Genomic DNA, 10,825 nt, shown 5'->3' on the forward strand with positions numbered 1-10,825 from the left:
GCCAGTGTTGCTAGAGGTTGGATTAAAATTACTGGTAGGGTCACAAAAGGTGGGTCGGGTCAGTGTCGCTAGAGTGGGTCGTCGCATGTGGGACGTCGTGGACATTGGCTCGTGAAGGTGGGTGTAATGTTATGGTCCTGGGTTAAGTACTTGGCTTTCCACTACCTACCAGGCCAGTCTTTTGGGTAGTATAGGCAAATATTACAAAAATACCCCTGAGGCATATTTAAACCCAAATAGCATAAAACAAAAAATAAACTAAATGACTACTTAACTAACTCAGTCAATGTAATTGACTCAGCCATGGCGTCTCAGCCTCACTCGGCTCACTATTTGGTCCATAACATATCACCCTTCCTGGAGTACGAGCTTGTCCTCGAGCTTGAAGGTAGAGTCTGCCTGCCAAAATGTATCCTCCCCTGGTTCACTCTGTGAGTCGTAGGTTCCACCTGAAATTTTTTTTTTCGCCCACTTCCATTTTAGTCAGGTCAAGAGAAACAAAATAATTCTCTTGTACATGCTTCATTTCTCTGGCCGGTAAACAAGCATCCGGTGGTTGAGATAGATAGATCCCATGAAGCATAACCTGTTTTTGAGTTGTATAAGGTGAGTTCGTAGGCTACTTTCCTCTACCTGTGTTACTATTGTTGAAGCTAATAGGTCTCCACATTGGTCGAGCATGACTCTCTCCAGTGCTGCTACGGGAGCAAGGTCCGACACCAGAAAATTCATCTCCTCTACCCTTGACAGTAAATGATACATTGAGGAACCCATGACTTGCATAACATCAACAACTAAACTAATTAAATCCTTCACCATCTGTACATCTACCCTTGCCCCATTAGTGACAGGAAGGTGGAGAGTGCATGGTTCCCATGCGGCAGTAGCCCCAGCCAAAGACATTGAATGCTCTCTATCCATTACAGCCCAATCAACAAGGTAGGTGATTTGTTCTATAAGTAGTGATCCAACTTCATATCCCGCCTGAGTTGCTAGAGGGTGATCCTCTTCATGGTGACAAAATCTCATAGTTCTGAAGTAGCATGCCACACATTATAGAGAAGATCCTCTGCCATTTGTCTCTGGATAGTGAATGTTGTTGTTGCACGTTCATTAACAAATCGCATTGAAAATGAGAAAGCAATTCTGGAAGCTCTATCAAAGAGATCCATGCTTCGGGTTATGGCACCCACACCAACTTTACCATTCAATCTACTTGGCCACCTATGCTAATCAACTAGCTTTTGTGAAATCTCAATGGGTTTTGAATTTTCTGATGGATCAGAGGCATTCTTCCCTCTCAGAGGTGTACTCTTCCTCTCAGGGGTAGCCTTCCTAGCTGGCCGTTCAGCTTGTCTATGAACCACATTTGCAGAAGACTTCAATATATGATCACGAGCTGGTCTTTCTTTCTTTGCAATAGGCATTGGTGGAAGAATTTTGAGAAACAGTGGACGAGCATCATACAATTCATCCAAAAAAAATTAACACAACTGGTTTAAAGGGACTGTTACTGCGGGAGCAATGACCAGAAATAGCCACACTGATGCAGTGTTCATCCACAACTAAACAATTCGGCCCAGCAAAATGGATATAAATCCTCCACAAACAAAATGTCAGCACCCCGTTGTCAAATTGACTACCCAAAAGAATTCTATCTCCCTTCAGCAAAGAGTATGAAACATGTCTTTCAACCCTATGGGCAGTAGAAATTGAAAGAGGCGCAAGGTGGCTGGTCTCAGCCGTATAGAAAGAAAACAACATCCCAAAAAAATTTCGTGGCCGAACAACATACATGGGATTCAGAAAATTAAACCCCACAAGTCAATTGGAATGCCTCCAAATACTCCAACCACATATTCCAATAGCTCAATTGTATCATCCAATCTTCCCATTGCATCGTAAGTACCAGCGAGATTGTGATAAATTCCTAGTGTCTCTGGGTGATACGGTCCATATTCATGTTCCAAAATGCTCCTGGCTTCTTTAAAAAGATCTGCAGCCGCATTTATTGAATATCTCTGTACACATACTAACCCCATTTGGTCAAGGGCAATGCCAAAGAATGCAGATTTATTCTCTCCACTAGTGCGAAGCTTTTTAATAGCAGTCGTAAAGGACAAATAGGAATATAAATACTTCCCGATCATGTAATACACCACCCTCATTTGTGCTTTCAATCCCAGCAATTGTGCTTCGCTGGTTTGGGGCAATGTTGTATGTTTTTAAAGCCATTTCAAGCAACTTGAGTGCCTGTTCAGGCTCATTCATAGACTCATAGATGGCAGAAACATAAGTTAGACCACTTCCAATCTCCTCACCAGGGATCCCAGGGGCAGGCTTACTGTAAATGTAGAGAGCATTCTCACAGTAAAATTTTGACTCCCTTATTTGATCAGGCATGTTATATAAATCTGCTAAATGAATAAAGATTGAAGCCACAGTCGGATGGTTGCCTCCTTTGGTGGACTTGAAAACAATAAGGGCTTTCTGATAAGCAAACTCCATTTGGTTACAAGTGAATGTGCCAGTTTTGTCAGACAAGACTATCTCAACCTGTCCTAGCTCTTCATTTAAGTTTGAATTTTTAGCTCCAACAGAGCTGCATGTGTCTTCATCAAATAGTTGTACATCCCAATTGATGAGCATAGTGTGTAATACTTTTACCACATCAAGAGAGACATAGAGTGAGATTGAAATGACGTAACCATAAAGCATAAGTGCCCTTATGAACTGTAGCCCTCCGGCCAAAGTGGGATTCTGTGGAGTATAGAAGGGATCATTTTCACTGGGTTGAAGATACCACGAAGTTACAATTTCAAACTTGGTGTATAAAGAAGACCCAATGGCAGTGACAAGTGGAACCAAAACTTCAGCCCAACTAAATTCCCACAAAGCCATCATAGAGTGTTTTCTTAAATTTTTTGGGGATTAGGGAATGGGCAAAACAAATTTTTGAGAATTGGGGCTAAAGAACTTACCACCTGGGGTATTCCAGTCGGGTACCCATGGTGGCGTTCTTGCCCGGGTTGCCAATGGGTGAACCGTGCGGTAGTTGGCCTGTTCCTAATGGCGAACAACAGCCAATCTACGCGGATGTTTTGAATAGGGCTGGCGGTCATTAGAGTGCTCCCCATTTTTGAACTTCCGGGTTCTGGATTTTGGTGATGTTCTGTGCGTAGCTGGCCGAACGACGCTAGTTTTTGGCTCGGTGTTTCCACGGTTGGAGGGTATAGGTCGAACGATGACCTGTGAATCCACATTGGCCTATTCCTAAGAGCATCGAGGTCGAACTTCTACTTCTGCAATGGCGACCCTTTGAGCGGAGGCTTTATCACGAAGAGCTTCAATTTTGGACGTCGCCGCTGTGATTCTGTCCGAGATGGGATACTCTGAGATAATGAGCCCGCCGATGTCTAGAGTCGTCTGCTCGGAAGGACAAACAAAAGAAGGTTTGAATGCATCCTTCTATGGTTCATGACAAGGGAATTTGGGAGGTCAAACCCAAATCAGCCAGGACCGATGAAGGTGGTGCTGAATACCCTTCCAATTGCGGAATAGCGGAGTCCCCAATGTCGAATGTCGCTGCCGCTGGAGAGACAATGTGCTCGCTGAAGTTTTTGACCACCAACATCCATTTTTGTGTCTCCTTCTGGTCCGAGGTAGAGCCCAAAAAAATCTGTAGGAGAGACAGAGCTAGTTTCTTCCTTGAAAAAAAATTTGGTGTAATCTGCATGCCATTCCCGCATTCTCTACCCAATTTGGAAGAGAGGTGTCCTCGCCCACGCTCTTTCCATTTCTCTGTTCGTCGACCTCCATTCATGGAAGGATATTTCTCTTTCCATCGCCATCCATTCTTCTTGGCTCATCGTGTTCCCGCTTTGATACCAGTTGATATGCCTGGATCTAACACAGTGTTAAGCACCTAGCCAATACTATCCAAAAGACCGGCCTGTTAGAAGCGGAAGGCATAGGTACTTAACCCCAGGACCATAATAGATCACCCCACCCTCCCAACCCGACGACCACGACGGCCTTTACATAGCAACGGGGACCTGGTCAGGAGCCCATACTCCCTTACGGCGCCCCGCCAGGGGCCTACAGTCCACCTGCGCACGTGGGGACTCAAAGTCGAGACGTAGCACCTGCTCTGATACCAAATGTTAAACACCTAGCCAATACTACCCAAAAGACGGGCCTGTTAGGAGTGGAAGGCATAGGTACTTAACCTCAGGACCATAACACAAAGGGAGGAAGACGATGAATAGGAAGGATCGCTGTGAGGTTTTGAGCTTTTGAAGGAGCTCCCCCTTAGGCCTCGTGAGAGGGAGAACTTGACCTCGTTTAATCTAATGTTTAACCTACTAAAATTTCTTTCCCATTCATTACCTTATGATGTATACAAATAGTTCACACCAACTAGAGTTTAGGCAAAAATTACAAAAATGCGCCTGAGCCATATTTAAACCCAAATAGCATAAAACAAAAAATAAACTAAATGACTACTTAACTGACTCAATCAGGTTAATTGACTCAACCATGGTGTCTCAGCCTGACTCAACTCACTATTTAGTCCATAATACCAAGCCCATAAGAAGTAGGACCCACAATGATTACCATGAGCTGACATCCTTATCACATCAGTTGGAAGATCAAGAAGGACTCACAAAAGTATCTTTATCTTAGGTCATGACCAAGAAGAGTTTTAGTTTAAGTTATGTTTGTCTTTTATCTATATTGAGATTTAATTATGTTAGGACATATCTTTAAGTGTTAGAGTTATGGTGTAATTGGGACAAGGGTAGTTTTATTGTAATTGGATTTTACTACCTTCCTCTATTATAAATAGAGGTTCATGTACTCTGATTACAATAAGTTATTGATGTCAATGAAGTATTTCATTTTTCTATAAATTCAACATGGTATCAGAGCAGATCAAAGGCTTTTTGGAAGTTTACAATTTCATTACATTCAGTAGGGTATTTAGTGGGAGAATAGACGCAGAGGAAGGCACATCATTTAGTATTCAGAGGAGTTTGGCTCAGGGAGAGTATTGGTCTCTCGAGTACCTGGGTAATCAGTGACTATTTCTGGCAAATTCTATATCGATTTTGACAGTGGAGTTTTCGTTTTCTTGCGTTGGTTGTATTCGCATAAGGATTGGAATCTATCGGAGGTATTCTTGTTCGATTTCAGTGATTTCGGCAGGGAAGGCAAGGTTCGTCATTCTTTATTTCATTTGTTTTTCTTGAAGATCTTTATTCTTGTGTTGGGGTACATCTTCTGGTATCAGAGCGAGGTTGGGTTCGCCTCTGGATTTTGACAGTGAAGAAGAGTTTCCATTTTACTATTTTGATTGCTTGCGCATGTTCGGGATTACGATATCAGAAGGTTTGTCAAAAAACATTTCTCTGGCTTGGAAAGAGGTATTACTGTTTTTGGGGCTATATCGATACCAGTGGGTTCGTTGCTTTCATCACTTGGGTTTAAACATCCGTATTACTACTGCCGAGAGTAGAGGGTGAGTTTCGACTTTGAAGGTTCGTAGAAAAAAAATTGAAAAGAGAGTGAATTCTCATGACTACTACTAGAATGGAGTCAAGGGTGGATTCGGTGGAAGGAATTGTTAGCATCGTAAGGGAGGAGGTGAGATCGATGAAGGAAGAGATCCGAAAGATTCCGGCCATGGAACATGGGTTGACGGCACTTATAGGGCATGTTGAACAAATCCTACATACCCAAGAGAAGCTCAACCAAAATCTGAATGTGCAGAGTAGATCGGCGACAACGAGACAAGGGTTGGACTCAGCAATGGGAGATCACTCAATCTCAAGAGGTAGCAGACACAGAAGAAAGGGTGGCAAGGCTCACCGGAATCGACATAACGCTATGAACTGCGACCCAAAAAGTTAGAGTTGCCAGTGTTTGAGGGAGATGACCCCGATGACTTGAGTTATAGAGCTGAATGCTATTTCTCGCTCAATCAGGTATCTCACAGTGAAAAATTGGAACCCGCCGTAGTATATCTAGAAGGGGAGGCATTAAAATGGTTCAAATATGAAAATAACAGGAGGGAGATAATGAACTGGGAAGAATTTCATTCCTTATTGCTAAAAAGGTTCCGAAACTCTGAAGACGGCTCTCCTTATGAGAAATTTATGGCTTTGAAGCAAGAGACCACTGTGAGAGATTACAGAAGGCTATTTGAGGATTTGGCTTCCACATTAGATGAGATTCCAGAAAAAGTGTTGGAGTCCAACTTTGTTAATGGGCTTAAGCCCAAAATTCGTGCCGAGGTGAGGGTGTTGGAGCCCAATGGGTTGGGAAGGAGCATGGAGTTAGCCCACAAGTTGGAAGAAAAAAATAAAGTTATCAAGCAGACTCGATTTGGGATGGGAACTCAAAAACCAGGAGGGACCATAGTTGGGGGTCATGGGAGGACCACGTCCCTAGCAGAAATGATGAAACATGGGATGGAGAAGAGGATGCCATTCAAAAAACTTACAAAAGCCGAAATCCAATACCGAAGAGAGCGGGGTTTGTGCAACCGTTGTGATGAAAAATTCTCAGGTGGGCATAGATGTAAAAACAAGGATCTACAAGTGTTGATTTTACAAGATCTGGAAGATGAAGTTATGGAGAATGGCGACGATGACACGTGTGCACAATAGGAAGAAGTGGTTACCGTGGCTGCTATAATAGTGGAGGTGTCGTAGAATTCGGTAGTTGGATTAACACTTCCGAAGACTATCAAGATTGCGTGAAGTATCGGAGAACAACTAGTCGTCATCCTTATCGATGGAGGAGCAACCCATAATTTCATTTCTACTACAGTGGTCGAAAAACTGCACCTGCCGTTATCTCCAACAACAAAGTATGGCGTTCAATTGGGTATAGGTGAGGCACTTCCCAAGGAGGAAATTTGTAAAGGGGTTCGATTAACTCTTCAAGGAATAGAGGCTATGGAGGATTTTCTGCCTTTGGAATTGGGAAGCATCAATGTGATTTTAGGTGCCCAATGATTGGAAACTGTAGGAGGAACATATACAAATTGGAAAATGCATGTTATGAAGTTCAAATTGGGTAATGTGATGGTGGTGTTACAAGGAGATCCCTCTTTGCACAAAACTTTGGTTTCACTCAAGGGGATGATGAGAACTATTCAACATGAGGGACATGGGGTTCTTGTGGAGTTGGGCAGTACCACAGTGACAGCGTCACAACTGAAGGAGGACACGGTAGCAATGGTGAAGAAAGTTTTGATGAAGTTTGGGGATGTTTTTGCCATGCCTCAAGAGTTACCACCAACAAGGGAAAAGGAACAAGCCATAACTTTGAAGGAGGGAGCTTCATCGGTGACTGTTCACCCATATCGGTACCCCCAAATACAAAAAGATAAAATAGAGAGGTTGGTGGGAGAAATGTTGGCTGTTGGAATCATACAACCTAGCACTAGCCCTTTTTCAAGCCTCGTGCTATTAGTCAAGAAGAAAGACGGAAGTTGGAGATTTTGTGTGGACTATAGAGCCCTTAACAAGGAGACTATTCCGGATAAGTTTCCCATTCCAGTGATTCATGAGTTGTTAGATGAGCTTCATGGAGCACAAGTATTTTCGAAGCTAGACTTGAAATCGGGATATCACCAAATCAGAATGAAAGTAGCTGATGTGCACAAGACAACTTTTCGTACTCATGAGGGACACTATGAATTCTTGGGCATGCCTTTTGGGCTTACCAATGCACTGGCTACATTTCAATCCCTTATGAATAAGCTATTCAAACCCTTTCTCCGTCGATTTGTATTGGTGTTTTTAGATAATATTTTGATATATAGTCCAAGTTGGAGTGCTCACTGTGATCATTTAGTAGCCGTGCTGGAGAAATTAAGAGAACATTGATTGTTTGCTAATTCTAAAATGTGTTCTTTTGGAAGAGAATGTTATGGTCCTTCGTTAAATACCTGTCTTCCGCTCCTAACAGGTCAGTCTTTTGGGTAGTATTGGCTAGGTGATTAACATTTGGTATCAGAGCGGGAACACGATGAACCAAGAAGATGAAATAGTGGCAATGCACAGACAAATCAGAGAAATGGCTGCAGTAGGCATTGGAGCGGAACGAATACAAAAATGGCATGCAGCCTGGGTGAAGTATTTTTTATCAATGGAGGAACGTGAGGCAGTCGATTGAGAAGTTGTTCCAGCCTACCAGAGTGTAAGAACAAACGGGAAAGCAGTAGAAGTCTCGGACGGGGAAACAAACCATGGGCCGAAAAAATCAAAATGTTTGTTCAAAGTCTCTGCAGAGGATTTGGGAGCAACCTCAGATCTAGACGAACAGAAGATGCAAGAACTCCAAGAGTTCTCTGTATCTCCAAAAACGGAAGGGTATTCAGCACACCCTTCATCAGAAAATCGGGAAACGGAAATCTCCAAGAAGGAAACTCCAGCAACGGCCCCGTCAAAATTGATTTCCGGATCATGGAAATCTGATGAGCAAGACCTTGAACTTCCAAAATCGAAGTCAATATCAACTCCGAAACCAGCCTCAACACTTCCAAAATTAGATGAAGGAACATCCGATTTTAGGACATCAGACGGGTTTTCTGCCAAAATGTCGAATCCAACTCCGGGGACCTTGCAAATCTCCTAGAAGGACCTGGGAAAGCCGAAATCGGAGAGGTATTCTGCTACACCCTCATCGGCATTGGAAATACATCATGCGTAAATTTCCCAAGCTGGGCAATGGGACCCATAAATTCTGAAATCAAGCCTCCCCTGCTCAGAGCAAGCTACACTCTGTCCAGAATGGGAGAAGGAAAATTTTTCGGCCACTGTTCCGACCAGGAAATATTTCCGAGAGCCCTCTGTCTCAGAAAATTTTCAAGCGGCAAAGCCTCGTAGGGCTGTTGTTCACGACCGGAGAAGGGGGAGACTCCGTCGGCTCCATCAGACAATTTTTTGCTCCACCTCGGCCTCGAAAGCCCAGCGGGGAACCATCTTCCTCGCAATTAGGGGTAAGCTACGAAAACTCCCTCGATTTTTAGATCAAAACATGTCTTTCAGGGCGTTGATGTGGCTCAAAGGGACTGAGCAGCACAAACGCTGCTCAAAAATTAGAGACGAAGGTTCTCTGTGTCATGACGCAGAGAATCAATGGGCAATTGATGAAATTTCGAATTGGGGGTATGCAGTGCGAGCTGAATTTTTTTGGAGGATGTCGGGATCCATTGGAAAAAAAATTTGGGTACCTCTGAAATGTTTTTCGGGTGGCTTGGTTGTTTTGTGGATGATTTTTATGCTGCTCGGGCCCTGTTCGTGTTGAATGGGATGTCTTCGATTGTGGTGAAGGAATATAGCAGCAGTGTCACGGTTTTGGGTTATTTTTTGGATAATTGTGTGCTGAATGGGCTGTATTCGTTGGTTCTTGGTGCAATTTTTACTAAGATCTCTTCCATGTGCAAAAAAAATGGAGGCTAGAAAAATTCTTCTGTTACTCCTTTTTTTTTGTCTTTCTTGGCCGTTATTGCAGTAGGGCCACCTACGTGTCCTACTGATGTTGATGCAAGATGTGATGATGGAGCTTCGGATGAATGGGAAGGTGGATTTTCCCCTAATGTCCCCAAATTAAGTTTGAGGGTCTTACTGGCACGCACCCTCTTGCATTTACATGGTATACTGCTGATGAAGTCTTGAGGTTAGGGTTTTCCTCAAAAACCCACGTATTCTCTCATCCTCCATTGATCTTCGTCTTCCCCATGTCTTCCTACTATCCCTACAGTAATGCATGGAAGACTCGTAACCCGTGGCAGATCCAAGATCCTCCCAACAAATGCTTGTGACAGATCTTGGACCGTCACAACTGGTATCAAAGCGGGTTCCCACGTCGCGAGTTCGAATCCCCGAGGAGAGTCCCGGCGCAGGTATCACGAGCCCCAGACGTGGTCGCCGTAAGGGATTATGGGATCTTGACCCGGCACCAGTCGTTGAGTGTTAAGCCACCGTGGACGTCGGCTCACGAAGGTGAGGTGTACTATTATGGTCCTGGGTTAAGTACCTATGTCTTCTGCTCCTAACAGGTCAGTCTTTTGGGTAGTATTGGCGAGGTGCTTAACAGAGAATAGATAGAATACTTGGTACATAATATTTCTAGAGAGGGGGTGCCAGTTGATCCGAGTAAGATACAGGTTATGGTTGATTGGCCTGCGCCAACCACACTTAAGGAATTAAGGGGTTTCCTTGGTCTTAAAGGATATTATCAAAACTTTGTTTCGGGTTATGGAGATATTGTGAGATCCTTTACTGATCAATTAAAAAAAGATCGCTCTGGGTGGTCGGCTGAAGCCACTGCGGCATTTGAACGTTTGAAGGACGCCATGATTACAGTACCAGTTTTAGCTCTACCTGATTTTTCAAAGAAGTTTATTGTGGAGACCAATGCTTCAGGATATGGACTAGGGGTTGTTTTATTGCAAGATCAATGGCCGATTGCATTTTTTAGTCAAGTATTGAGTGAGCAAGCCCAGTTGAAGTCAATTTATGAAAAGGAGCTCATGGCCATTGTGGTGGATATTCCGAAATGGAGTCCTTACTAATAGATGCCAGAATCTGACATGAGAACTAAGTTAATTATAATAGAATAGCCCTTATAATTGTGTTATAGGTGGTTATTTATTTGTTTTCAAATGAAATGTGTATTTATTGAATTTGGCGTTAATCACTGCTTATATTGCATATTTTTCTCTCCTGAATTATATTTCATTGCTTTTAGGGTTTATTTCTTCCTGAAATGATTTTTATGGATTCAATTATGGAATTTTAGGAGAATT

General features: G+C 43.2%; 1 protein-coding gene and 1 pseudogene across 1 annotated transcript; one reads left to right on the forward strand and one right to left on the reverse strand.

Moving 5' to 3' along the window:
* Positions 1-522: 522 nt before the first annotated feature.
* On the reverse strand, positions 523-1,172 carry LOC137937285 (AUGMIN subunit 8-like; annotated as a pseudogene).
* A 9,014-nt stretch (positions 1,173-10,186) lies between these two features.
* LOC137937286 (uncharacterized mitochondrial protein AtMg00860-like) lies at positions 10,187-10,591 on the forward strand. The gene has a single exon (XM_068782367.1). It carries the CDS (start codon positions 10,187-10,189, stop codon positions 10,589-10,591), a length of 405 nt encoding a protein of 134 aa, XP_068638468.1.
* Positions 10,592-10,825: the final 234 nt, after the last annotated feature.

Source organism: Aristolochia californica, unplaced genomic scaffold, assembly GCF_029961685.1.
Source record: "Aristolochia californica isolate CCGP_79_NKW_82.1479 unplaced genomic scaffold, dmAriCali1.0.hap1 SCAF_7, whole genome shotgun sequence".
NCBI lineage: Eukaryota > Viridiplantae > Streptophyta > Magnoliopsida > Piperales > Aristolochiaceae > Aristolochia > Aristolochia californica.

Coding starts and splice junctions, on each gene's coding strand:
- LOC137937286 (XM_068782367.1), top strand. CDS start 10,187: ATGGTTGATTGGCCTGCGCCAACCACACTTAAGGAATTAAGGGGTTTC.